General features: G+C 40.8%; 5 protein-coding genes and 1 non-coding gene across 12 annotated transcripts in view; 4 read left to right on the top strand and 2 right to left on the bottom strand.

Annotated features, from left to right (window-relative positions):
- The window catches only part of LOC110013798 (gastrula zinc finger protein XlCGF28.1), a 989,290-nt gene that overhangs the window by 279,941 nt on the left and 682,729 nt on the right, over window positions 1–26,620 (top strand). The gene's annotated exons all lie outside the window — the stretch shown is intronic.
- LOC101169839 (NLR family CARD domain-containing protein 3) overlaps window positions 1–26,620 on the bottom strand; it is a 1,010,604-nt gene that overhangs the window by 432,550 nt on the left and 551,434 nt on the right. The gene's annotated exons all lie outside the window — the stretch shown is intronic.
- The window catches only part of LOC105355408 (NACHT, LRR and PYD domains-containing protein 12-like), a 768,227-nt gene that overhangs the window by 503,928 nt on the left and 237,679 nt on the right, over window positions 1–26,620 (top strand). The window lies entirely within an intron of this gene.
- Window positions 9,164–10,930, top strand: LOC105355409 (gastrula zinc finger protein XlCGF17.1-like). Its single transcript, XM_020709966.2, has one exon. It carries the CDS (start codon window positions 9,273–9,275, stop codon window positions 10,275–10,277), a length of 1,005 nt encoding a protein of 334 aa, XP_020565625.1. The 5' UTR covers window positions 9,164–9,272; the 3' UTR covers window positions 10,278–10,930.
- Window positions 15,319–15,391, top strand: trnar-ccg. The gene has a single exon. It is a non-coding gene; the product is annotated as a tRNA-Arg (tRNA).
- The window catches only part of LOC111948683 (zinc finger protein 239-like), a 65,348-nt gene continuing 60,737 nt past the window's right edge, over window positions 22,010–26,620 (bottom strand). For 2 of the 4 annotated variants that reach the window (XM_023962788.1, XM_023962794.1), the window contains one exon: window positions 22,010–24,074. In XM_023962788.1, coding sequence (XP_023818556.1) covers window positions 22,921–24,012 — 1,092 coding nt within the window. In that variant the 5' untranslated portion in view covers window positions 24,013–24,074 and the 3' untranslated portion in view covers window positions 22,010–22,920. Of the gene's footprint in view, window positions 24,075–24,434; window positions 24,794–26,620 lie in introns of those variants that run through there. The other 2 variants (XM_023962804.1, XM_023962799.1) reach the window with 2 other exon arrangements.

The raw sequence follows: 26,620 nt of genomic DNA, 5'->3' as shown, positions 1-26,620 counted from the left end.
TCATATTAAAATCTCCCCCCACAATAATTGCAGAGTTTGGAAATTTCTGAAGCCATTTTTTCAATGTACTCTCAATTATAAGAAATAGTTGTTTATTTTCTGTGTTCGAGTTGTAGCCGTATATATTGAAAATAATTACGATATTATTATTGTAATCAATAACTTGCCCAACAAAGTGCCCTTTAGCATCAGATTCTGTATGCAGAACATTCCCGTTATATTTATGTTTTAGGGTTAAAACTCCTGCTGATTTTTCAGAGTGATGAGAAAACCATAAATCGTTCCCCCACTGTGTTTTCCAGAAATTCACATCAGAACAAACAGAATGAGATTCCTGACAAAAGAAAAGATCTGCATTCAGCTGCTTAAGAAATAAAAATATAGCTTTTCGTTTGATATTACTTCTTAACCCCCTGGCGTTGAGGGAAACAATAGACAATGAAATATTTAGAACAATAAAAAATACTCTCAAATACTAAGAAAAGAAACGTATTCTCTGAGCTTAACCTGCACATTAGTGAATGTGTCAAACACAATAGCTCAACAATATTTTGTGAATACTGAAGGTATTCAAAACATTCCCGAAAGAGGAAAAACTGAACTAAGCCCACGTCAAAAGATTCTGGTTTTGTGTTTCCAAGTGGGCCTCAGTAAGTTAGAAGTTCAGTCAAAACCATTCTGTTTTAGTTTTAGTGAGTTGTCAACAATGTCAGAGTATCACATAATCACCAGTGACCTGATTACTTGACTTCTTGACCGTTGATGAAGGCTCTGCTGCCCACAAAGTAAGCTCGTTTTCCCTCCTCTCTGGCTTTTTGGATGAGGGGCCACACTTTCAGCCGGGCTTCTCTGACAGCTGTGGAAAGATCCTCGGCAAAGCGGAGCTTTTTCTCTCGAAGAAAGGAGCTGTTTTTAGCGGCTCTCCAGACTGCATCTCTGTAGGATCTTTGGGAGAACCGGATGATGATGGCTCTGGGGCGTGTGCTGCTGGGATTGGGTTTCCCAAGGCGATGTGTGACATCAATGGCAGAAAAAACCTGCTGCAAGTCTTCTACAATGATGCTCTGACATATCTCAGTGACCTTGGCTTTCACATCTTCATCAGGGCTTTCAGTGACACCAAAGAGTTTCAAGTTCCACCTCCTTGAATATGACTCCAGTTCCAGAACCTGGGCCTGAAGAGCTGCCACGGTTTTTTCTTCATTCTTCAAACGTTGGTCAACATCTTTCAAAGACTTTTGTGTGTCTTTTATTTCGTTGCATGCAAATTCTAAGCTTCTTCTTATCCCTTCAATCTTCAGTGTGTTTTCATCTATCTTCTTTGAGTTTTCATTAATTAGCCTTTCCAATGAATCTGCACGCATTTCCAATGAGTCGGCTCGCTTGTTTATCAGCTCAGATAAAACAGCAATGACTTCATTTGAATCAGAAGAGCTTTGTCCAGCTGCCAGCAAAGCTTTTTTTGCAGCTGGGGGCCTACTTGGAGTTTTAGGAAGAGGAGGGAAAGCTTCCATGTCCGAAGTTGGTGACGATTTGGCGTAGTCATGACACGTGGTGGTCTTCAGTACTGCAGCTTTTTCGCTTTTTTGCATTCTCTTTCTTTCTCGACTGAACATCAAGATAAAAAATAAAAAGATCCTTCTCTTCCAGAAAAACTTTGAGCTGTTTTCTTGGTCTTTTGGATGAAATAGATGTTATGTCTGATAACTTTTGCAGGAGCTCAGAAGGTACGTACCTACGCAGACGCCATCTTGGCCGTTTCCCCAAAAAAAGGAGTATTTCTGGACTTCAAGTTCCGCGTAATGATGTCAGAGCGCCATCTTGTTGTCTGCAGCCAGGTTCTTTGGCATTAGCAGGCTAGCAGCGTTAGCTTGTTAGCAGGCTAGCAGCGTTAGCTTGTGTTGAGAGGACGATTGTGTTTTGTTGGGACGTTTGTGAGGTTTTTGGACAGAAAGGACGATACGTGGTTCGTGTGGGAACTCTCAGCATTTTCCAAAGTGTCGTAAATGAGTGAAGAAGTGTTGAACGGAAAGACAACGTGGATTGCTGTGATTGTGAGACTAGCAGATGATCGATCGGAGCTGCAGTGAAGAGGACGGCGGTGTTTGTGGGAGTTGGAGCTGAAGATCGGAGCAGGAACCATGTCTTCGGAACCTCAGGAAGGTTCTGTCGGCGAACAGCTTTCTGCTGCTGAAGGAACCATGATCGTCCAGAACGAGGAGGAGCTCTGTCGTCAGCGCAGACTGCTGGATGTCAGCTGGAACCCGCAGCTCCAGCTTCACATAGCAGGTTTGTTCACTGCATCTTCCTGCAGACAAATAGATCCATGAACGTCTCATGTTTTTTCTGAGCTGCTATCTGGACCCAAACTGTTCAGCTGGTTCTAGCAACCTAAACAACAGAAAGCATGAAGGTGTGCTGTTGTGTGAGTGTCTAGGTATGTACGTATATGTTTGTTAGTCGATCAGAACAAACTGAAGCTCGATCAGATGACCAAAAATGCAGGGGAAAGCAGAGAAAGCCGCAGTGACGGATCTGGACCTGGCAGGAAGCCCCAGAGGAAGAGTGTCTGTGAAGTACGGAGCCCGTGTCCTGACATTAAAAAATTAAAATGGATCTCGTTCCCACAAATTAATATCTTGTTTGCACGAAATAATATCTCGTCCCCACAAGATAATGTTTCGTTCCCTCGAAATGATTAATTCGTACGATTGCAATAATTATTCACGTCATAAGTAATTCGAAAACACGGATATGCTCTCCGTCGGGCCGCAAAAGCCGCATTCAGCGGTAACTTCCATGTCTCTGTGGACATTGGTTCAAGTAAGGAAAAAGAAAAACAAGAATGATCAATTTCTTATTGTCTCAATGAATACAAGAAAAATATCATAAGATTTATGATACCTAAGCTTGCTGCTTTGCCATACGTTTCACCGGACACAGCTCCTAGTTCTGCCACGGAGCTCTTTTGCTTGTCATGCCGGCATTCGGGCAGCTAGCTGGCTGGTAGACAGACAGCCAGCTAATATTGTAGTTTAGGGTTGAATAGGAATAATAATATTTAGGACTTGTCTTTCATTAACATACTCTTTAGCAGTCAGTCGTTTTACATTCGAAGGCTAGTAGGCTACATGCTAACTAACTAGCCGATCATTTATCCTGTTATTTACGTCATAGATTTACAGCAGATACCTTCACATTTCTGTCTGTGTGCGTCTCATTACATTGCATTGAAGACACGGAGGATGTTTAGAGATCAGATTTATTTATTATAAAAACACAAAAGCATCGGTAATCACGTTCATGATCCTGGTACGCTCTCCGTCCATCTTGCTGCAAAAGACGCTTTCTGCCACTTCTTCCGTGTCTCTGTGAGCATTCAATAGGGGAAAAATTAAAAGCAAGAATGATCGATCTTTTATTGTCTCAATGAAAATCAGAAAAATGTCATAAGATTAGGCTGGCTGCTTCCCCTACCAGACTTAGCTTTTTGCTCCTAGCATCACATCCGAATGTGAGCAATATCCCAAGATGCATCACATACCAAAGATGAATTTCAAACAGCCAATTATTGGTCTGTTACAGGGAGACGGTGATTGGTCAAAATGCATCTGTATGTGTATGCGTGATGCATGACGGGATATTGCTGACATTGCTGTTTGTAATTCTAGGAGCTTGGAGCTAAGTACGGTAGGCGAAGCAGCCAGCCTAATCTTCTAATCTACTAGTATGATGATCACACTTACGTTTTCGTGAAATATCCAAGGCTTTCATACCTTGTCCGAGCCATTTAACTATTTCACGCTTTTCAGCAGCAGAAAGATCCTTTTATTTTTCCCATAATGCTTGAAAATGTTGGTTTGCTTCATATTGTGGTTTGCCTTCTTTAATAGTTTTCCTTCAATTGAACTTGGTCTCCCTTGGGGGTCCTGGCTCGTACCTGGGGTTGGGGCGGGGGGATGCCCATAACTCCTGGGTGGTGATGGGCTTCTTGTCTGGGGCTGTGGGCGCCCTTATTGGGTGTGGCCCTGCGTTGGGCTCTCCCGGCGCGGCGGGTGGGCCGCTCTCCTGGTTGGGCTGGCGCGGCGCTCTCTCTCCCACCCGTGCCTCCCTGCTCTCTGGCTCTGGGGAAATATTTCACACTAGTTGGTCTTAAGGCATAAGTATGCGTGTGTGAACACTATCGGTTTTGTGTACATGTTGATATGTGGACATTTTTTCAGCCAGCAGGTGTGTTAGAGTGAGGTTATTCTCCTAGAAAAAGTCTTTTGTCCCCACCCCATTTCAGTAGGAAAATACTTTTTTTTGTCTTTTGAATCCAAAAACCCTAATTTAACTGGTGACCCTAATAATATTTTTTTCCCCAGCTTTTAAGCATTAAAACTTTAACACCAGAGATGTCAACTTCGGCTTTTTCTCCTTGTTAATCTATGACTTTTTTCTCGCAAATTTACAAGATTTTAAGTCGTAAATTTATGAGATGAAAACTCGTAAATTTACGAGTTTTGGGTTTTTTTTCTACCTCCTCTGGCTCCTATATAATAACAACAAGAATTTTAAAAATCATTACAAATGAAAAATTAATCATGATTTGCATTTTCTCTAATAACACTGTCATTTACATCTAGGAGCTATTCAAAGTAGTTTGATAATTATTTCCATATTTTTTTCATTGATAAAACGTTCTGTCTTAAATTTACTCACCGATTGCAAGGTGCCTGTGTTTGAAACACTGAGGCCTCCATGTTTCTTATGACAATGGGACCATTATCTGTGGTGATGCACACCTGCCACTCTCCTTCAAGTTCCCAGCTTGCTAGCACATCGAGTAATCTGTGTGCTGTTTTCACTCGTATGCGACTCCAGGCAACACACTGTTTCCAGAAAACGTGTTTTAAATTCAAAGTCCGTAGTGAGAAAATGCACAATAAAACTCCAATCCAGTTCAGTTGTGCGGCTTGACCACAAGTCGGTGGTACTTGTGGAAAGTCCGGCTTGGCTGATTTCAGACGTAACTGTCCTGTGGCACGTTTTTTACATTTGTGGAATGGTGACTTGTGAAAAGTAATTTCGTGATGGGATTTGATATCTCCAGTCCATTTGTGACCCTGTCAGCTCACTGTATTTATGGGCATCATGTCCTTTGCCAAAAAATGTGAAACAGCCTTTGTTATTTGTTTGTACAAAGTTTTGGCAGAGAGAAAACAAAAAAGCTTTTTCAAAAATGCATTGGATAAACAGACCAACATTTTTCACTGCACCTAAAACAATTTTTGTTTCCTCTTTTGGTCCACAACAGTAGATCGTTCTTTTTTCAATTTGTGCTATGGAAAAAGTTGGGTGCATCTAACTTTCATGCTTGTTCACTTTAGAAAAAAAGTTATGCAACCAGTGAAAAGATTTAGTCTAAAGTCCTGGTGACAGCATTTCTCAGTCAAACACATCACTGTAACAATGTTACAGAAAATAAATGTTATATGTGTGCCAAGCATAATGAATAAAATCATCATCACTAATGGTAACATTTACAGCTTTCCGTATGAGTAATATGTTTGTTTTCTGTTTGCGTCAATGTTAGCTTTGCTTAGCTTACCGACACGACGATCCCTCTTCTTAGTTATCATTCTCAGTCACAATGTAGTTCCTCTTCAGATTCAATTTCATTCAGTTTTACTTATATAGCCCAATATTACAACAATAGTGATCTCAGTGGGCTTGATTCTGGTAATTGCATCATTAACATGAAATCATAAAGAACATGAAGTCATAGAATTCAATAGGTAATGGCAAAACTAAACAGTCTAGGCCAAACTGGGCATTCCTGCTCTTATACCCTCCTTCTCAGAAAGGAAAAAATAAAATAAAATAAAAATGGATTTTAGGAAAAAAACCTCAGGGGTATTCACATGAAGGAGGGATCCTCCCCCAGGATGGACAGGCGATGTACCAGAACTCTTAAAGAAGAATTAGCTTATCTATCTCTGCAACTACGTGTTTAAATAGTCCAGCAGATGGGCTTCATCCAGATGAGTTTTGGACAAGCTGGGGGTGCGAGACGAGACAGAGGTAGGGGCCACAACCAAGTTCAGGAGCATGAGCACAGACGAGCCAGAGACCAGGTCCACAGCCAAGTACAGGAGCACGGACGAGCCAACTGGAATCTAGAATCACTCGAACTCCCCAGAAAGGATTGGGAAAGAGGGATGATGAATGAATCACACTGCACCAAGCAGAGGCATGGAGAACTGAATGATAAATAAATCATCAAGAATGGAGGAGAGGAGAAGCATATGAGAGTAGAGAACAGAACCCCAGTGCACCACACTTACCACAGTTTTAAAATTCTAGCAGCCCACTAACAACTTGTTAATCGTAAGTTCGTAAGTTAAATATTCTCTGATTACTAGTTAGCCTGGCAATAAGCCTGTCCAAAAAGGAATGTTTTAAGCCTAAATTGTCTAGCCTAAAAACCCGGCTAGCTGGCTTAGCTTCCACTGCACGGAGCTGCGCTTCTAATTGCTCTAGCCTGGCCTCCAAGTCTAAAATAAAAATAGACGTAACACACCTACCACTATCCTTACTAAAGGAGGCAGGATCCTCACTGAACATATGGCACATGAGGCAGAAAAGAGGGGGGGAGCAGAGGAGGTAGAAGCTATGCTTAGTGCTAAGCTAAGGCTAGCTGTGTTTAGCTAAGTAGAAGCAGTTACATTGCAAGCTTAGCGTAGCGTGGACAGCAATCAGTTAACACAGTAGTGTATTCACTAGTATACTGAAGATGCCACTTAAAGAATGTGAATGTGAATATTAAACTAGATAACACTTAAGTTAGGAAATAGCAGTCAGGCTAATACCATACAGTGGCAAACAAACAATGGCTACGTTCACACTGCAGGGCTTAATGCCCAATTCCGATTTTTGGAAAAAATCCGAATTGTTTGCTAGACCGTTTACATTTCCAAGTAAATCCGAACTTTTGTGATCTCCAGTGTGACCGTGACACGACCCAAACGAGACCCGCATGCGCAGAAGCCAGAAGAATACTCAACGGTGAACGACGTCACTTGTTGTTTGCGGAGCCAACGTTAACAATGGATGTCAACAACAGTGTTGTCAAAAGCGGAGCTCTTTTTGTAATATTAAATTTATTTTCACGAAGGAGCAGCACAATTACAATCTCTTCATTTTAAGAAGGCATTGGAGTCGGGATCGTCTGTACCCACTGTAGTGGAAGAGAAATGTGTATGTGTTGGGGCCGCGCCCCCGCGTGTGTGTGTGTGTGCAAGCGCGTGCCACGATAGAGAATAGGGGGGGGGCAGTGTGGGCGCGCATTCATGTTGTGTGTTACGGAGGACGGTAATAAAAGAAGGTTTCCCCCAAAATAAATGCTATGGACTCTTTATTAACCCGTTCTGGAGAATCTAAGGATCAGAACAGGGAGGAGGAGGAGGATCGCCTCGGGTCCCCCGCGCTTGAGCACGGTCAAAGGGGAGAAAGAAAAAAAAGTTATCGCGGGAAAGGTTCAACACCACGCTCTGCTATTTAGCTGGAATTCTTTTCAAAAACCGCCCAGTTGCGATAAGAGCCCTGGAGTTTGGCTTGAAAAGAGCGATCAGCCCAAATATTAATCCAATCAGTGACCTCGCTTCCCTTCCACTGACTGGTCTCAGCAGCATCGTCCACCATGGTTGATGTTTACGTTCTCGTTCCCGCCTACTTCAACGCAAAATGATGACGATTGTTGCGTGTCGATGACATATAGTTCGGAATCAAGTCGCCTGGCCGGTCAGACGGCGGTCGCAATTGAAAAGAACGGCTACAATTCGGAATCAGGACGGCAAACCCACGGGGCTTGGGTCGCAATTGAAAAGATCGGATCTGTGTCATTCAGACTGTCATGAAAAGATCGGAATTGGGCCGCTTAGGGGCAAAAAATTCGGAATTGGGTCGTTTCAGCCTGCAGTGTGAACGTAGCCAATGATCAAACACTGGATTACGCTCACCCAGAATTGACATCACAGGAACCACTGGGCATTGCTGTGGTTCTACCATGGTACGCAAGTTTTGCCCTGCAAATAGTACATTGGACACTTAATTCTTTTTTTTTTTAAATGTTCCCTCACTTTTGAGCTACATGGGCCTGTTATCGTCATGGAATCAGAGTATTCCAATAACTTCCTGTGACCACATGGCTTTCTAATGGCCAAATGGTCATTAGAAAGCACCCGCCATATTTTTGAGATAAAAACAATGTCTTATGGGGGGAAAAACAGACAACTATTAAAGTAGTTGTCAACTATTTTAATAGTCGACATAATTGTGACTAGTCAACTAATCGTAACAGTATTAACATATTGACTAACAATAATTTATTCTGTTAATCAACCATGTTGACTAACAGAAACAAATATCAGGAGGGAATTCCTTACCATATAATAACTTTCAGATTGTCAATGACATACGGTGTAACACCCACATGTGTGAGAGTGTAATGGTCCCTCATCCAGCTTTGTATCAATGCTTGTTGACCCAAACCAGCACCACAGGGACATCCTGTGGCTCAGATGTGGTCACACCTCATGGCGTAGCCAGAGGTATATACAAATACCTTTTAAAGTATTTTTTGTCTTTTTGTCCTTGCAGTCCTCCCCCAGCATTATGCAAGTGAAGAGGAGGATCTTTGCAACCAGCAGAGGAATTTAAGAGTGGAACAAGTGGGATATGAGCCTCCACAAATTAAAGAGCAACAAAAGAAACCTGATTCTATACAAATTAAAGAGGAACAGGGAGAACCAGACCCTCGACAGATTAAAGAAGAACAGGAAGAACAAAAACCTCTACAATTTGAAGAGGAACAGGGAGAACCAGAACCTCCGCAGATTAAAGAAGAGCAGGAGGAAAGGGAACTTGCACAGATTGAGGAACTGGGGGAACCAGAACCTCCACAGATTGAAGAAGAGAAACGGGAACAACCAGGACCTCTACTGACAAAAGAGGAGCAGAAAGGGCTCTGCATCAGTCAAGATGAAGATCAGCTTGATCTAAAGCAGGAGACTGATACCTTGATGGAGATTCATACTTATGAGGAAGATGAGAACAGTGAAGCAGATCTAAACAGTCAGCAGAGCTTTAATGTAACTGATAGTCAGGATGAAGAAGGAAACCAACATGAAGAATCAACATCAACTACAGATGAAGAGACAGACCCACAGAACAGAGATCAGAGGAAGAGAAGAGACAGAAGTTATGTCCAAAGTGTGGACAGCTCTCACATGTCAGCAAGTCAGTTGGACTCTGACGTTAGAAAAAGCTTCAAGAAGGCAACTTTGGTAAAGAAACGGAAACAATCTTTAAACGACAAGAGACTATCGTCTGTAGGGTCTGGTGAAAGCTCAAGAACTGTTAGTAATCTCTTTGTCTATACGGAAAATGAATCTGATGACAGACTTTATGTCTCTACAGAAAGTGGTAAAAATGACTCGTCTAAGTTCCGAACTCACACAGATGAGAGGCTTTTTTCTTGTAAAGAATGTGCAAAAGTTTTTAGTACTGTATCTAATCTCAAAACACACATGAGAACTCACACAGGAGAAAAGCCTTTTTCTTGTAATGAATGTAAAAAAGATTTTAGTACTATATCGAATCTCAAAACACACATGAGAACTCATACAGGAGAGAAGCCCTTTTCTTGTAAAGAATGTGAAAAAGGCTTTAGTACTATATCTAATCTCAAAACACACATGAGAACTCATACAGGAGAAAAGCCCTTTTCTTGTACAGAATGTGCTAAACGTTTTAGTACTGTATCTGATCTCAAAAGACACTTGAGGACTCACATAGGAGAGAAGCCTTTTTTGTGTAAAGAATGTGAAACAAGTTTTAGTGATCTATCTCATCTTACAAGACACATGAGAACTCACACAGGAGAGAAGCCTTTTTTGTGTAAAGTATGTGATAAAAGTTTTAGTTGTGTATCTTATCTTAAAGCACACATGAAAACTCACACAAAAGAGAAGCCTTTTTTGTGTAAAGAATGTGATGCGAGTTTTAATCGAATATCTAACCTCAAAACACACATGAGAACTCATACAGGAGAGGAACATTTTTTTTGTAAAGAATGTGATACAACTTTTAGTCAGATATGTAGTCTCAAAAGACACATTAGAATCCATACAGGAGAGAAGCCCCTTTCTTGTAAAATATGTAAAAAAAGGTTTAGAGATGTATCTAGTCTGAAAAGACACATGAGAACTCACACAAGAGAGAAGCCTTTCTAGACAAGAATATAATTAAGCATTAGGTGAAAAAAGTAAATATATAATGTAGAAAACTCCATAGTGCCCACGCTAATCTAATTAATGCCTAACTTTAGCCAAGACCCTACTGAGCCTTTGAATTGCCACTTAGTCTCAGTCAGTAGAATAAAATAGATTCTAAAGCACTTAACACAGCTGTCAACTGACAAGTTCTCTGGAGATTCTTTTATTTTCCAGCAGTACTTGGATTAGTCCCATTTTCCTAAAGGTACATAAATGTGCTTAAACCTAAACATCAGTTACTGTGTTTGATCAACTAACAATGTCTCCTGACCTGAATGAAATAAATAAATAAAACATGAACTGTGAAGAGGAAGATGAGACCCCAAACCCAACAATGAAGATGACCTGAAGCTATCAAGCAACCTGAGCATGAACACAGAGCCACAGGCTAAAGGGTCTCCATATCACATAGATGCATTCATTCAATTCAAAGGAGTAAGAAGTGATTATTGAATGCATAGAAAAGAACAGTTTGCTGAAATCTGACTTAAGTGTTGATTACATCCTTTTTTATTCTTCTGATATTCACATTTCTAAGACACTATTTTTTGGGTTTCATCAACCTTAAGCCACTCTGATCACATTGTTCAAAAGAAAGGATTGATACATTACATTTTGTAACGATTCTGTACATAACATCATGAGTTTCTCTTTTAGAATTGATCAACCAAAAATATATAACCTGATCTTGAAATATATTATTTTAATTTAGATATACCTCTACATGGAATTGTTGTTTTAAATTATGATGAAGAAATTTTGATTATTTTCATTTTTACTTCAGACAAGATTTAGTTTATTGTTGTTGTTTATACTGAGTCTGCGTCATGACAACACTAGAATTATTTTAACTCATCTCTAATTCTAACACTATGTAATTTGTGAACATTTAAATGTTGTTTTAAATATAAAATAATTGCTGTTTATATTTTGTTGAATCATATTGGCAAATAACAGTTTTGTAAAGAAAAGATTTGGTGTAAATGTAAAGAGGTGGATAAAGAACCAGACTGGTGTTTCTGTCTTGTGTTCATGTGATTCATGTTTTCTAGTAGAGATTAGAACTGTTTATCTGTTCTTTTTAGTCCTCAGTGTTCTGTCCCAATTTTTACTGTGAAGAATAAAGTGGACGTGAACATCAGTCAGAAGTGTGGAGTCTTTCCCACAGTGTGGGTTTCTGCTGTTTGTTGGTTCTCTGCAGGTTCCAAAGATGGATTCCTTAAGTCCAGTTCTGACTGCTTAACTCAGGACTGTGGTGAGATCACAGAGCTCCATCAGAAGCTCTGAAAGGAGACTGAAGCAAACACACTGCTTCTCTGTGGTTCTCTCATCAGTCTGAGGGCAGCAGTAAGGTCCAGCACAACTCTGTTGGTTAAAAAGAAAAAATTATCCTCACAAAAAATGTTCAAACAACTTTATTTGGCCACAGCCATTTCAGACAAACAGAATAGCACAGCCCTGTATCTTATTCTCCTCATTATGCTCCCCCTAGCCCCCCATAGTGTGTGAAGCAAATGTAAGAGAGTTGGTAACCAATGAGTTTTATAGGCTAGAGTTGCTGCGCCACAAGTTACATATGCACAGTTGGACGCTAGAAAGTGCAAGATGCCTGCTCACTGCTGTGTTTCAATTGCGTAAACTGAGCTGGAAAAACAACAATGTGACTTTTCACAAATAAATTGTTACTGTCAGCTAATAAAGGAGAGCATATAGAAAACATATCAGGAAGATCAGAGTGAGTTTCCCTCCAGGATAGTGAACATTCAGGCTAATCTTGTAGTGATGATGGCAATGTCAACATGTGAACCAAGTCTATATAAAGTAAATGGTAGCATTGGACTTAGCACTATTTCACGTTTTCTGGCAAGACCACTGATCTTTCTTTGCTTTTTTTGAGGATGACTTCAGTATTTGTATGTGTGTTATACGCCAGATCAGACGATAAGACCCACTGAATTTTAAACAAAAAGAAACTAACCAGGATTACCACAACAGCAAATAGAGATGAGCCTAACGGCAAATGTGTTACATACAGATGACCTGGTCAGGTGCCGGAGTCCCTCTGCCTTTGCTGCAGATCAGCAGGTTCTTTGGAGGCAGCTGTACAGTATAGGAAGTCTTTGCAGGACCAGAATCTGAAGGATCACAGACAGCCGCTCTAACAGCTACTGTCTGTGATCCATCAGAAGATCCTGGACCTGCAGAGACTCAGTTATCCTCATTATAATCAAGTTGGCCCAAAGGCACATTGGCAGAGTAACATGTTGTCTATGAAGAACCCACTCGGATTGGCGCAACTCTCAACATTCATAATCCAGAAATGTATCCCAAAAAGAACTAAACCTTATTACCCACATGCACCTGCACAGTACAGGTCCTGTAGCAGACAGGGTGTTTCCAATTACTTTATTAGTCTCATCTTTTTGAGACTTGAAAGATTTTTCTTCAATATAAAAAAAGAACTCAAATGAAAATATTTTACAATCTACCTTATCAGAAGCTGCAGAAAGACTAAAATCCATCAGATTGTAAAAACGTAGAGGTCGTCCTTTCATGATGATCTGATGAAGATCAGACGCTGATGTCACTGATGTTCTGGCTGTTGATGGGCTGGATGTGGGTCCTGGTGGTAATGAAGAAAGAAAGATCCTTCTACCTGCAGTCATTCCTAAAGGAAGCTCATTGCAGCTGTTCTCTCCAGACGGATGGAATTATGGGAAGTGAAGTTCATGCTTAAATAACCAGATTGATTAAAATAAAAAGCCAACACAATCAAATAAAAGCAGAAGATGATGGAGCCTGTAGTAAATGGCTGGATTAGAGAGCTGAGAAAAAGTCACATTAGATCCAAAATAATAATTTAAAGTCAATGAAAACTGAGTCAGATCTGGATTCCCACAACTGCAAACACACGTGAAGTGAAGTGGTTGTTTGTTCTGCTTTCACTGTTTATGTGAGCATCAACTTTTATGATCATTTTTTTTTGTCACCTGCACACAAATGGGATCTCTTCACACGAGCTGCTGCTTTTTCTTCTTCCTAAATGCAGACTTCTGTCATGGCGTTCTGGATGAGCTGCTGAGGTCTGTTTGCATCCAGACTCTCAGCTGCTTTAGTCAAACTGCTGAGCGATGGAACAATGGAGCCGTTTCTGAAGGAAGAGGATCAAACATGATGGTCTGCATCCGTTTGCTTCAGGAAGTGGAGGTTTTTTAGAGTCTCCAGACTGTTTCTGAACGGCCAAAGAAAAGCAGGTGATGTGGTTCTGTCTCCTACCAGCAGGGAGCGCTCTCAGCCAGACAGAACAGATCCTCAATGCTGCTCTGAGAAGGACTCTTCTGTTCCAGAAGCAGAGACTGTTCACATCCAGGAGAATCTGGACTCCAATGAATCCCAGAGAATCTCCTCTCTGCTGTTTGGACACTTTGACCTTCCAATGACTTGTCACCTGTTGATCTATGAGGTCCTCATGCATGTGAGGACTTTACACAACAAACTAGTTCCTCTGCTCTGACCAGAACAAGGAGGTCCAGATCTGATGATCAACAGAGAAGACGTCCATGCTCCCTCTAACAGTTTTTCAGTGAAGGAAGTCTGTTGCATTTTTTGATGCTCGACTGTCTTTTGGATTCAGGATGAGTTCTTGTAGATCTAGAAATTCCATCATGTTAGACGTCCTTGAAAATTTTCAAAACAAAAGACAAACACCACAATCACTGTCGGATGATAAAAACATTTAATATTTATTTTCTGTAAATAATTGGTATCAATAAATACTTGATTCTAAATGATTGATCTAAAGTTAAATGGAACTCAAAGTGCGGACTCAGCACAGATCAAAGGAGACACAGATGATTTCCTGGAATGAAGAAAACATCAAACATCATGGGCCAATTGTTCAGAGGTAAGCTGATCGGATTTTGGTGATCGGATTGGATCAAATTTTGAAAATGGGTTGTTCAAAAGGGAAAGAAGGAATCTAAAATCAGATTAGATCAGGAATCCAATCCTAGTTCTAATCTGGATCAAACCTTCAGTTTGTGTTGTTCAAAACTTGTCAGTAGGATTTGGATAACTTTGATCCAAAAAAACTGGATTATCCTGATCCCAACAGGGGGTAGGATTAAAGGTGGATTCCAGGAGGGAAATGTAGAAAAACTTTAAAATTGGTCAAATAATACATTTGTTTCATTTAGTGTTTATACTTTCATTTATTTTTTGCACTTGACTTGTGTAACCGTTGTAACAGTGATGAAGTAGATACAGTAGACATAGGCTACCAGTTAAGATATTCAGTAAAGTAAAAACAACCAAAGCAGAACTGCAGATCCACCTCCTAAAAGCAGAGCTTGGAAATGCTGGTCTCTCCTCCTCAGATTAAAAAACTCCGTGAACATTCTTTATATTTTTAACTATTGGACATTTAGCCATTTTATTTAAGACATTTTCAAAATATCCACAATGTATTTGTTAATGTATATTTGTTTTTTTATTTATTTTTACTCAGATGAGGGGTCATGAAAGAAATTATGAATGGAAGTGGATGTTTGTTATTTTTGTGTTTTGTCTCAGAATAACAAACTCTTACAGTGACCCCATGTTGGCTCTTCTACCTGTTCTTTACATAGCTGGTAGCCCGTGTTGTGATATGTTGTCCCATTTAGAGCACAGGTAATCTGGATTTGGTAATCTTGAAAACTGTGTATCTGGATCCGGGTGATCCAGTCCAATGTTGCTTTGAAAAACCGGCATAAAAGTAAGACGGATTACCTGATCCTGCATAGGAGAAAATGTGATTTCCAAATCCGGATCATTTTGATCCAGATTAAACTTTTTGAACAACTGGCCCCATGATGTGATCTGGAACTGAGCTGTTCTTCAGAAGATCCTCCCAAACATGGAAACTGTTGCTGCAACACGTGAAGGTTTGGTTCTGTTGCTAGTGAGATCTGATGGATCAGAACCAGACTTCTGTCAGCTGGAACTGTGGCATCTTCCAGACCATGTGGCCTAATGGACAAGGCGTCTGAGTCCGGATCAGAAGATTGAGGGTTCAAGTCCCTTCATGGTTGGAATTAAATGATAGTTCAATGAAAAGATCGTCAAAGGAGTTCTCCATTCTTCTAATCCTCCATCCTTTTGTGGTTTCTGGAAGTAAACTAACAGTCAGGGGTAGCGAGGAACTTCCTGACAGGAAACACAGTCAATCATCTGACACTCAGGACTCTATTTCTTTCTTCATCTTTGTTTCAGACTCACTGGAATCCAGCTGCTATGGTAGAGTGTCCTTGTTGAAGTTTCATGTCTTTGTGGTAACATGGGCAGTTCAGACACATGCTAAAAAAATGAGGACTCAAACCAAGTGGAGATTGGTTTCAGTTGATTATCTCTAGGGGCTTCAAGCCCACCTGCAAGCAGAGAGCTGAGGGGTATTCCAGAAAGCAAAGTTAGCTTACCCCGACATTAACCCTGAACTCCCAGTTAATAAAGGGCGACCTGTCATTGATGGGATTCCAACTGGCAGTTCATCAGACTCTCTTACAAACACAAGTGCCTTAGGGTATTTCACATGTCATGATATATTGATGATTTCACTGTGCATCAGTGTTTAATAAATAAACTCACCATTTAACAAAGACATTCAGAAAGAATTTTACAGTCATTACGTCAAGAAATGCTTATTTTTCATGTTTAGTCTGGCAACCTGTGTCTCCTTTGAGAACCACGCTTCCCTGGCCCCCCCGTCACACATTACTTCGGATTTGATTGTATAGATTATGTATACTACACAGATTTCTCTTTATTAGGTGTTTGCTTGAGAATATACATTGAGTATCTTACTTTTATTTTAGATTTGATTTTATAGATTAATGTATATGATGTATAATATATACTGATTTCTCTTTATTAGGTGTTTGCTTGAATATACATTAAGTATCTTCCTGGTTTTATTGCAGATGCTAATGGTCAGTTTGTATTACTGGAGCCTCCTGCATCAGTTTTTCATAATTGTCAGTGATTATTGTCTTTAGATCTTTAGTTTTCTGTGTGATAGATCAAGTATCTTTACATATTTACATTGGAGGATGAAGATGTAGAGACCACTTCTGCTGTAACAGAAACTGACACAGCGAGACCCATTGAGGTATGATGCCCCCCCCCCCCTATTTTTTAAATTAAATGAATATTGTCCCTACAATTTAACAGAATATTGCTGGGGATATTAATGCAGATGAGGGTCAGTGTACTTCCACCATGAATCTTGGCACTCTCAGAACATTTCTGCAGTTACAATTTCTCCTGCTAATATTTGGTCTGTATTGCAAACTTTTAATTCCAATTATGTGGAATTACTTTGTGTTTGTAGCTGCCAGCCAGAGAGCTGTATATAGCCAATCTTCTAAGGAAAATTGGAAAATGTGACCTTGAGATGAACCTTATAAAACCTAATGCCAAAAAGACCAACCTTGAAATAGAATTGCTGGAGCACCAGTTTAACCCTTGTGCTATCTTAGATGACCCCACCCTTACATTGATGTGTTCTCTGTACCATGACAAAGGTGGATAGAGGTGGAAAGATTTCATGTAATCCATGGACACCAGTGAAGATCACAAATCATTGAAGAAAAAAGGTTCAGCGCACTGTTTAGTGGGTCTAGATGACCCAACTCCCAATGTTAAAGTGCCTAGGATAGCACAAGGGTTAAGGTGAGAAACAGTTTGTTGAGCATTTCATCTGTTATTTGTTGAATGGAGTATAAAGCAATACATTCACTTTTTTTATTACAGCACATAAATAAATAATGAAAGAACAATCAGCCTTTGACTCTTGACTGACTGATTTTATTATACATGTTGTTGTTGTTTCCCTTTTCCCATCAGGGGTTGCCACAGTGAATGAGTCGCAAGGTAAACTTGGCAATGTTTTATGCCGGATGCCCTTCCTGATGCAACCCTCTCAAAGCAACTGGGCTTGGGACTGGCGCAGAAATAGAGAAGGGAACAGGGAGCAGCCTGGATTTGAACCCTGGTTTCACGGACAGAAGGTGCTGCAAACCAGCACGAGCTAAACCGGCTCCCCTGATTTTATTATACATAAATTTGGCAAATCATGTCCCATACCACCCTGCCATCTCTTTGATCAGCAGGATCCAATGGGGCGTCCACTGGACCGTCTTCATCAGGACATGGGGGGGCCCTCTCACCTCTCATGGTGGCGATGTCGTGAAGAACAACACATGCAGGTGTAATGTCACATGCCCTCCTTGGCCTGATCCCCGAGCCCACGTAGGCACTGAAATCGTGCTTTCGGGATGCCTGTAGTCATCTCCACCCTGACCCGTGTTCTGCTGTGGGCCAGGTGAATGTTTTAACTAGCCTGACTTTAAGCCTGAACTCTGGCTGAAATCCGCCTGAACTTGCTTACTCTGGGTATGTCGGTTCCAAAAGACCAGATATGAGTTGGCGTAATTACGCTCGACTTGGTAACCCTGGGTCAATGCACGTGCGCGGCAGGTACATAAAGACATTCTCAATGGATCGCCGATTTCCAGAGTCACCATGGAAACGCGTGGAGAAAAAAAGAAAGCGCTATACTTAAGTGAGACGGAGTCTAAGATTTTAATGACGGCGTATGAAGATTATACAACCATCAAAAAAGTAACACGGCTGCATCATCAAAAAAAAAAGAGTTTCTGCTTGTAAGAACAGACAAAGTAAACGCATGAGTTTCTGATCTTATTTCCATTATCGAATTTGCCAACTTACCATAAATGAATTATTTCTATTGGTAACAAGTAATTGAGTTAAATTTATTCAACCTCATTTCTTACGTCTATAAAACTCAATAATTGTTTATACAACTCAAATTTACATATTTATCTAACTAAATGTCATGTTACACCAATTCAATTTATCTTTTTTCCATCTTAATTAATTATAATTCTTGAATTCTCATATGTCTAAGATTGAGCCGGCAGATGTTCTCATTTTTATAACAATAAAAAAATAAAACACAATGCTCAAAGTGCATGCAATTAGTTTAGGAATTTCCTTCATTGTCACCACATCATTTAATCGTAGGGGTGCTATATAAACTCATCATCCTCTCACTTATGATGCAGAGACAAAATCTTAGTAGGACAAAATAACTCAACAAAACACGGTGAAACACAGTAAAACAGCTACTCAACTAAACTCATTTGGTCAGAAACCCACACTTAAACCCAAATCCTTCCAGAAAGGCAAAGGGAATTGTATCCCACAATCCCTTGCGGTGCCGATCTAACAGCAGCACCAAAGTTACACGTACTTAATTGAATTAATTTAAATGAAAGTAAAATAACTGTCTGAAAACTACGTGTTATTTTTAAACTGATTTAATAAAAAAAAATGATTTATCTTAACTGAAGCAAATAATTAAGTTAGATCAAAGTAAAAAAGTTTCTCTTTCCAACATCCATACGTGATCTTATCATCCTCTCACGGTGGAAAAAGTATTATCTGAACTTCTTCATCCACTAAATCATCTTCAAATGGACACGCCATGCTGCTTCACCTCACTGAAAACAAAGTAACCTTCAACTAAACCTGCTCCAGACCAGGTTATGTTCAGAGCATGTGTTACTATGGCAACTTGACATATTCTGAAACATACCTCTGTTTTTTGAACTGAAAGCTGAGGTTATCAACTTCCTTAGCCTCAAACTTACCGTGAGAGCTAGCATAACCTGCTTTTTGGAATACACCCCTGGACTATGATACTTGTGGTTTAATGAAATTACTTTCTTGAGCAAACAAAAAAAAAAAAAACTTTTGAGATCGTAAAATCAAAAGTTTCCATTTTTTCTTTCATGTAGTCACTGCTCCCAATCTTTACATTTTCTTTTCTGTGTGAAATAGGGCGACAGTGGCTCAGGTGGTTGAGCGGGTCATCCAATGATCGAAGGGTTGGCGGTTCGATCCCTGCTCCCACCAGCCAAAAATGTTGTTGTGTCCTTGGGCAAGACACTTCACCCTCCTTGCCTCCAGTGTGGCTCCACTGGTGTGTGAATGTGTATGAATGATCCTGGTGATGGTCAGAGGGGCCGTAGGTGCATACTGGCAGCCACGCCTCTGTCAGTCTGCTCCAGGGCAGCTGTGGCTACAACCATAGCTTACCATCACCAAGTATGAATGAGGAGTGAATGAATAATGGACACAATGTACCATAAGTGCTTTGGGTGTCTTGAAAAGCGCAGATAAATCCAATCCATTATAAAATTGAGCAAAATTGTTTTTTTGGTCATTCATGTGATTAGTTTTTGTAAAACTGTGTTTTTGCAGTTGGAACATCAAATGGATCCAAACCGTTTCTCCAGAAAAGTTGATAAATTGATCAAAACAGGATATAGTGGAGAATGATGGTGGAAAACACTTCTGGACAGCCTTCAACAGAAAACCATCTCCAGTCAAGGATGATGGAGAAGCTGATGCAGACACTCAGATTTATGGTAGGAAAACTCCACAAAGAAAGAAATCAAATCAAATCACAGCTACATGTTCATTCAGTGTTTTCATCAAAGTCTTATTTTAATTCAGTTTTCTATTTTAAACATACAGCTTAAATCAAAGGTGACTGAGAAGAAACTGTTAATATTATTGTAGATCCCTTCAAAATAACAACTAAAGACCATTGTTGACGTGTGCTGCATTATCTGCATAGGTTCCATTTTCTGTTCCTGCAGCATTTTGATCATCAAAGTTTAGGGAGAAATCCGAACCAGAATCCAAACTACTTCCTTTTTTCATGTTTGCTGTATCCTCTGGAACTGTTCAGGGACACATATTCTTTCCACATCATGAAGCGGTTCTTCTGAATCCAAACGTCCCACGGTTCTATGCTGATGATGCTCTTCTGTAGAACCTGCTTCACTTACAGCCTCTCAGAGCTCACAGATGCTGCAGTTTGCTGGAAAGGAGCAGCACTGCCACACCAAACATGAAATAGCATCAAAGCTTCTCCAGCTGATGTCTTCAACACTGGAACACCATCCCTTCTTCCATTCATCTTTCTTTTAGTTTGCTTTGAGGCCCAGATCCTCACCTGCTACCCAGATCCTCACCTACCGCGGCCGGTCGCTCATGGGAGCCTTCTTCCCCCGGTTGTGCCCATCCACCTGCTCCTCCTAGCTCCCACCCAAACAAACGTTGCACACAGGCACATGGGGCTCCGGGAACTGGATGGGTGGTACAGGCGGGGCTCACTGGGGGTGTCTCTCTCTGGTGTCGGCGCCCGCCCTCCATTGCACTTTTACTTGCATATCAGACACCCTGATTCATCTAGTGCCTTGTGGGGAGGGTCTGGTGGAGGGGGGCATGGTGAAACATCCGTGTTCACCTTTCACTGGTCCCCCCCACAATTTTAACTTCAACTTTAGACACACAAACTGCATGTTAGCAGCACACACACAGCAAAAACACACCACACACAGAGGGACCCTGGAGTGGGGGGTCTCTACTGCTTGGCAGCGGTGGGCCCGCCCCGCCACAATGGAGACCTATTTTATCTACAGCACACACACAGCACACCCACACCTCCATACATTGGTGGGGTCGGGGAGGGGCGGCCGGTCTTCACCCGCCTGGTCCTCTCAGGGCGGCCGTGCTTGTGGTTATCCTGTCAGCTGTGGTGGTGGTCGGGCGTGCCTGGCTGGGTGGGTGGGCGGTCCCCTCCTCCCCCCTCCTGGGCTGCTTGGGTCCCGACGCCGGGGGCGCTCCCGGCCTGGGGGTCTCTACCCCCCTCTCCTGGTCTGGCTGGGGAGGATCTGGTTCCCCTCATGAACACACGGTTCACTTCAGCAGCATGCATGTATCTCCACCCCCACATGCACACTGCCACATTGCTCCGTCTGCTTCATCCCTCCTCCTAACCCACAGTGTATTTATGGACAGATGTCTTCCGCTCACCTTAGTGTCAGAATTTCACCTTTGATGTAATATTTGTCCAGCAGACTTGGTATAATTGTTACAGCTAAAAACAACTTATTCAAATCAGTGCTTGTATCCCCCACTTTCTCACTTCTTTTCCTTTTATTCTTTTCCACACCCCCGCCCCACCCACACACACATTTTTCCCCTCTCCCTCCCCACTCACATTAAATGTATTGAATAAATAAAAAATAATAAAGTAACAAAAAGGGGTTTATGCAAATCTACACTCTGGTTTCTCTAAGTTCTATCAGCTCTTCAAAGGAGAGAATCAAAGGAGAGGATCTTTTTTGACTACATGAAAATAAGAAAAATACCATAGTGATCAGGAGGCCTGAGCTGGCTGCCTCCCCATCCCATAGTGGCTTTTTGGAGAGCCAGCTGCCCAAAGCAGCCCTTGAAGCAAGCATCCTCCATCGCCCAGGGTGGTGAGCTCCGCCCGCCGGCAACCATCGAAGTGAGCTCAGCTTTTGTGGTTGCAGCTGAGCTCCTCCGACCAAAGGGGGGTGACCTGCCCAGGGTGCATCCCACCTGCCCCAACACTGGCAGACACCGTCTCCGGCAACCTCGCAGCCCCAGTGGGTTCAGAAGATTGATGGCAGTTCAGGACAAAAACCTTCGCATTAAGCAGCCATAATGGATTTATTTTCAACCCACTGATGGAGTCGCTGAAAATGTCACGTACCCAAAGCCTGATAGCCACAAAAAATACACAAAGACGCTCAAATTGTACTGCTGCCAGACTGACGCGCAGAGCTTTATTCCCAAATTGCGCCTCAAATCGCGTCTGTACATTGAAACTTGACGCCCTTGACGTGCAAACCGTGTCCGGTGTGAATGCAGCATTAGAACTAAAGATGTATCCAAAAAATGTTCAGTTTTGTCATGGCAACAAAAAGACGTGGACAACATTACCATCGTCTCAGCAGAAACCATTCCAACAAAAAGGTCAACTTAGCAACTTTAAGGCAAGAAAATACAAAAATCAACAAAAACTGAACACAGCTTTTGAATTTACATTTGTTAGAGAATCAAATAAACAATGTCATTGCAAATAATGGTACCTTTAATCTGGTAAAAAAAAAAAAAGAAAAACAATCAAAAGCAGAGAATTTATTTGTTATAATTCAAAACAACCCATTTCTATTTACAGGTAGAACTAAAAGAATGAATTTCATGGTCTAGAGTGCTCAAATTTAATATACAAAAACTGTAGAAACATTTTCCAGAAAACAGAAACTTATTAATACCAAAATCCATGTTGACATATTATATCCTACAATTTATCAAACCATGTAATCAGCCCTCTGCATACCCCATTCACTCATTATGGGAAAACCTTTATCCTTTAGTTAAAATATATAATGTATCAGTTGTGGCATTTGGACCTTTGTTTTTTACATTTCAGAACATGACAACAAGTATGGACTTAAGATGAGATTAACGTGATTTTAAAAAAGCGTAATTGGCTTGTAATTAAATAATCGAGATTAACTCAATCATTTGACACCTCCACTTTTCAACACACATCACACTTCAGAAAATGTTTTTTTCTGTGCATTCAATACTCAATTCAGCCTCTTTTTACTCCAATTATTGCATAAAATGTTCATGAAATTCTTTGGCAGTTTTGTCAATGCTTCTTTTTGTGTGAATTCTCATGGGTCTTGAGGCTAAATGCATGAGTAAAACGTTTTTTACATTCTTTACAAAAAAAAGGCTTTTCTCCAGTGTGAGTTCTCATATGTGTTTTGAGATTAGATGCGCAACTAAAACTTTTATTACATTCCTTACAAGAAAAGGGCCTTTCTCCTGTGTGAGTTCTCATGTGTGTTCTAAGATTACATATAGTACTAAAAACTTTTTTACATTCATTACAAGAAAACGCCTTCTCTCCTGTGTGAATTCTCATATGTACTTTGAAACAAAATATATGACCAAAACTTTTGTCACATTCTTTACAAGAAAAAGGCCTTTCTCCTGTGTGAGTCCTCATGTGTGTTTTGAGATTAGATACACGACTAAAACCTGCATTACATTCCTTACAAGTAAAAGGCTTCTCTCCTGTATGAGCTCTCATGTGAATTTTTAACTGAGACTGGTAACCGAAACTTTTACCACATTCCTCACAGAGATGAGGCATTTCATCAGACTTAGCTTTCATGTTGACAGACACATCATGTGAAATCCTTGTTCTTTTACCAGACCCTACAGAGGAAAGTCTCTTATCATTTGGAGATTGTTTGTATTTCTTTACCAAAGTTTCTTTCTTTAAGTTTTTTCTAACATTGGAGTCACACTGACTTTCTGACATGTGAGACCTGCCGACATTTTGGACACGACGTCTGTCTCTTCTCTTCCTCTGACCTCTGTTCTGTGGGTCTGTAGTTGATGTCGATTCTTCATGTTGGTTTCCTTCTTCATCCTGACTATCAGTTACATTAAAGCTCTGCTGATTGTTTAGATCTGCTTCACTGTTCTCATCTTCCTCATAAGGAGGAATCCCAATAAAGGTATCAGTCTCCTGCTTTAGATCAAGCTGATCCCCATCATGACTGATGCAGAATCCTTCTTGCTCCTCTTTAATCTGTAGGTTTTCTGGTTCCTTCAGTTCCTCTTTAATCTGTGGAGAGTCTTCTTCCTCCCGCGCCTCTATAATCTGTTGGTTTCCTGGTTCCTTCAGTTCTTCTTTAATCTGTGTAGTTTCTGGTTCCTCCTTTTCCATTCTCGAATCCCTCAACTAGTTGCACAGATCTTCCTTTTCGGCCATCCAATGCTGAGGAAGGACTGCAGGGACAAAAACACAAGAAGGAGCCCTTTTATAATAATCACCTCAGTCAGAAAATCTACATCCATTTTCTGAACCCTCTTATTCCCTTTCGAGGTCATGGGGGTCCTGGAATCTATACCAGCGGGGTGAAGGCAGGGTACACCCTGGACAGATTGCCAGTTCGTCACATGACCACACAACTAGTATTTCACGATAATGACTTATTACTACTGATACCCGATATTTTCCTGCCTCTTGCAGCCGATAACAATATTGAACCGGTGTTTTTTTTAATTACCTAAGAAAAAATATTAGTAAGTACAAAGTAACAGCGAACGGCTCTTATGTATTAACTAGTTGGTAGTAACTAGTTTTACCTGCAAATAAATTATAAACACTTTATTGGCCTTTTCAGTCTGCCATACATCTGTGAACAGAGAAAGTGTGTTTCAATGGTCAGAACAAATACTAAGACTTTAACTTAAATACCAATGTAACAAGTACTTTTTTCAACACATAAAATACCCGATATAATAACATGCAAAAGAAATAGTTTAATCTTAAAGTGCAAAAATTATTGCTTTGTTTGAAATTGGAGTGCAAAATAATAACTATGAAGTTTTGTGATGTGCACAATAAATAGTTGCTCATAGAAATAAACTTTTCAAAAACAGACATTCAAGCATTTTACAAACCAGAATGACAAAAAGAAATAAGCCACCACAATTACATTTGGTTTTTTGTTTTTAACTGTGGTTGGATCAATGGGACATTTTCCCTGAGAACAAGTAGCATCTCTGCTTTGACAGGTTACCTGTTGATTTTTTCATTCAGCAGAATTGCCGCAGAAGACAAAAAAAATACTCACTATCAATGGTAGTGCAGGGCGCTGACAGCTATTTCTATGCCAGCTAGCAAAAAAAATAAATAAATAAAACACTGTCGCAAATAAATATAATTACAACACAATATTCTTTATTAACAAATAACAGTAACAACCAACTACTACCTAACTAACCAATGAACTAACTATATAGGTGTAGAATGACAATGTGTATGCGTGTCACCGCGCTGCGTGTGTAGAAGGAAGGAGCGCACACAAGTGTGTTGGGGGAGCGTGTTGATTCTTCTGCAGTGGAACGCTCTCGAGCTACAGGCGAGGCTTCAGCTGTGCTCTCTGGTACAGACGTCTGGCGTTTCATAGCTGCCATAAAGTGAAAGGGCGTAAAGACAAATGAGCGGGCGTATTCAGGAACTGAGTGAGGGAACCTTACAACCATGCAGGCGCAATTCTAACCGAGCAACCACGTATTTTACAACTGCACGCCTGCAATCCTAATTGTTCCTCTTTGTGCTTCAATAACTCTTCTGATAAACATTCAAATGTGTCAGCAAGTATCTCAATCATTATATATTATCACAGAGGGTGAACTACAAATGCATTTCTAAAGAAAATAAATATATAGTTTTTTGCTTTTTAATCAGAATTGTTCGTTTCAAACTGTGAATGCAAACAGAGCAGCGAGCCGGCTACCAAGTACGGTGGCCCAGAAGGGTCACAACACATTAACTTTACACACAACACATTAACTTTACACACAACACATGAACTCACAACACAACACATTAACTCACAACACAACACATTAACTCGCAACACAACACATTAACTCGCAACACAACACATTAACTCGCAACACAACACATTAACTCGCAACACAACACATTAACTCACAACACAACACATTAACTCACAACACAACACAATAACTCACAACGGAAGTAAAGCTGCAATGGAAGTGCTTTTATTCTGAAATTTCCACTGGGCTGAGTGGCTAACTGCCTAACAGAAAGTAATGTCACAGTGAGCTGTGGAGGGAGCATGATTTTCTACAAGAGAAGCTAGCAGCAGCGTTGCCAGATTGGGCGGTTTTGGGTGTAAATTTGCGGTCAAAAATGCATAATTTGGGCGGTTTTAAGGTCGGTTCAGCGGGTTTTTTCCCACTCATGAATATATAATAGCGGCCTACGTTAGGCCGTGTGGCTTTTGGAGTTCTACTGAAGCTCCGTGAACGGCAGAGCTTATTGGACCGGGCTCTGTCATCTAACCTGTTGTTGGGGGAGTGCAACGCCCGGCCTCTTAGAAATTGTGTTCATTAAAGCCTGACAGTGCGATCTCTCCACATTTGTTGTGTCAAGTGTTGGGGACCGCGTGCGTGTGTGAGAGGAAGAGGAAGAGGGAGCGGAAGAAAGGAGAGGAAGAAAGGAGAGGAGCGCGTGCAGGGACTGGGAGGGTGTGTGGGTGGGTGGGGGGTGTTGGGGACCGAGTGAGTGTGAGAGGAGGGGGCTGAAGAACGGAGAGGAGAATAAATAAAAGCACTTCCATTGCAGCTTTACTTCCGTTGTGAATTAATGTTTTGTGAGTTATTGTGTTGTGTTGTGAGTGATTGTGTTGTGAGTTAATGTGTTGTGTTGTGAGTTATTGTGTTGTGTTGTGAGTTAATGTGTTGTGTTGTGAGTTAATGTGTTGTGTTGTGAGTTAATGTGTTGTGTTGTGAGTTAA

Source organism: Oryzias latipes, chromosome 2 (assembly GCF_002234675.1).
Source record: "Oryzias latipes chromosome 2, ASM223467v1".
NCBI classification, from domain to species: Eukaryota; Metazoa; Chordata; class Actinopteri; order Beloniformes; family Adrianichthyidae; genus Oryzias; species Oryzias latipes.
This window is presented reverse-complemented; position numbering and strand designations above follow the sequence as displayed.

Bases quoted from the DNA above. Each gene is read 5' to 3' on its own strand.
- LOC105355409 (XM_020709966.2), top strand. From the start codon at position 9,273: ATGTCAGCAAGTCAGTTGGACTCTGACGTTAGAAAAAGCTTCAAGAAG.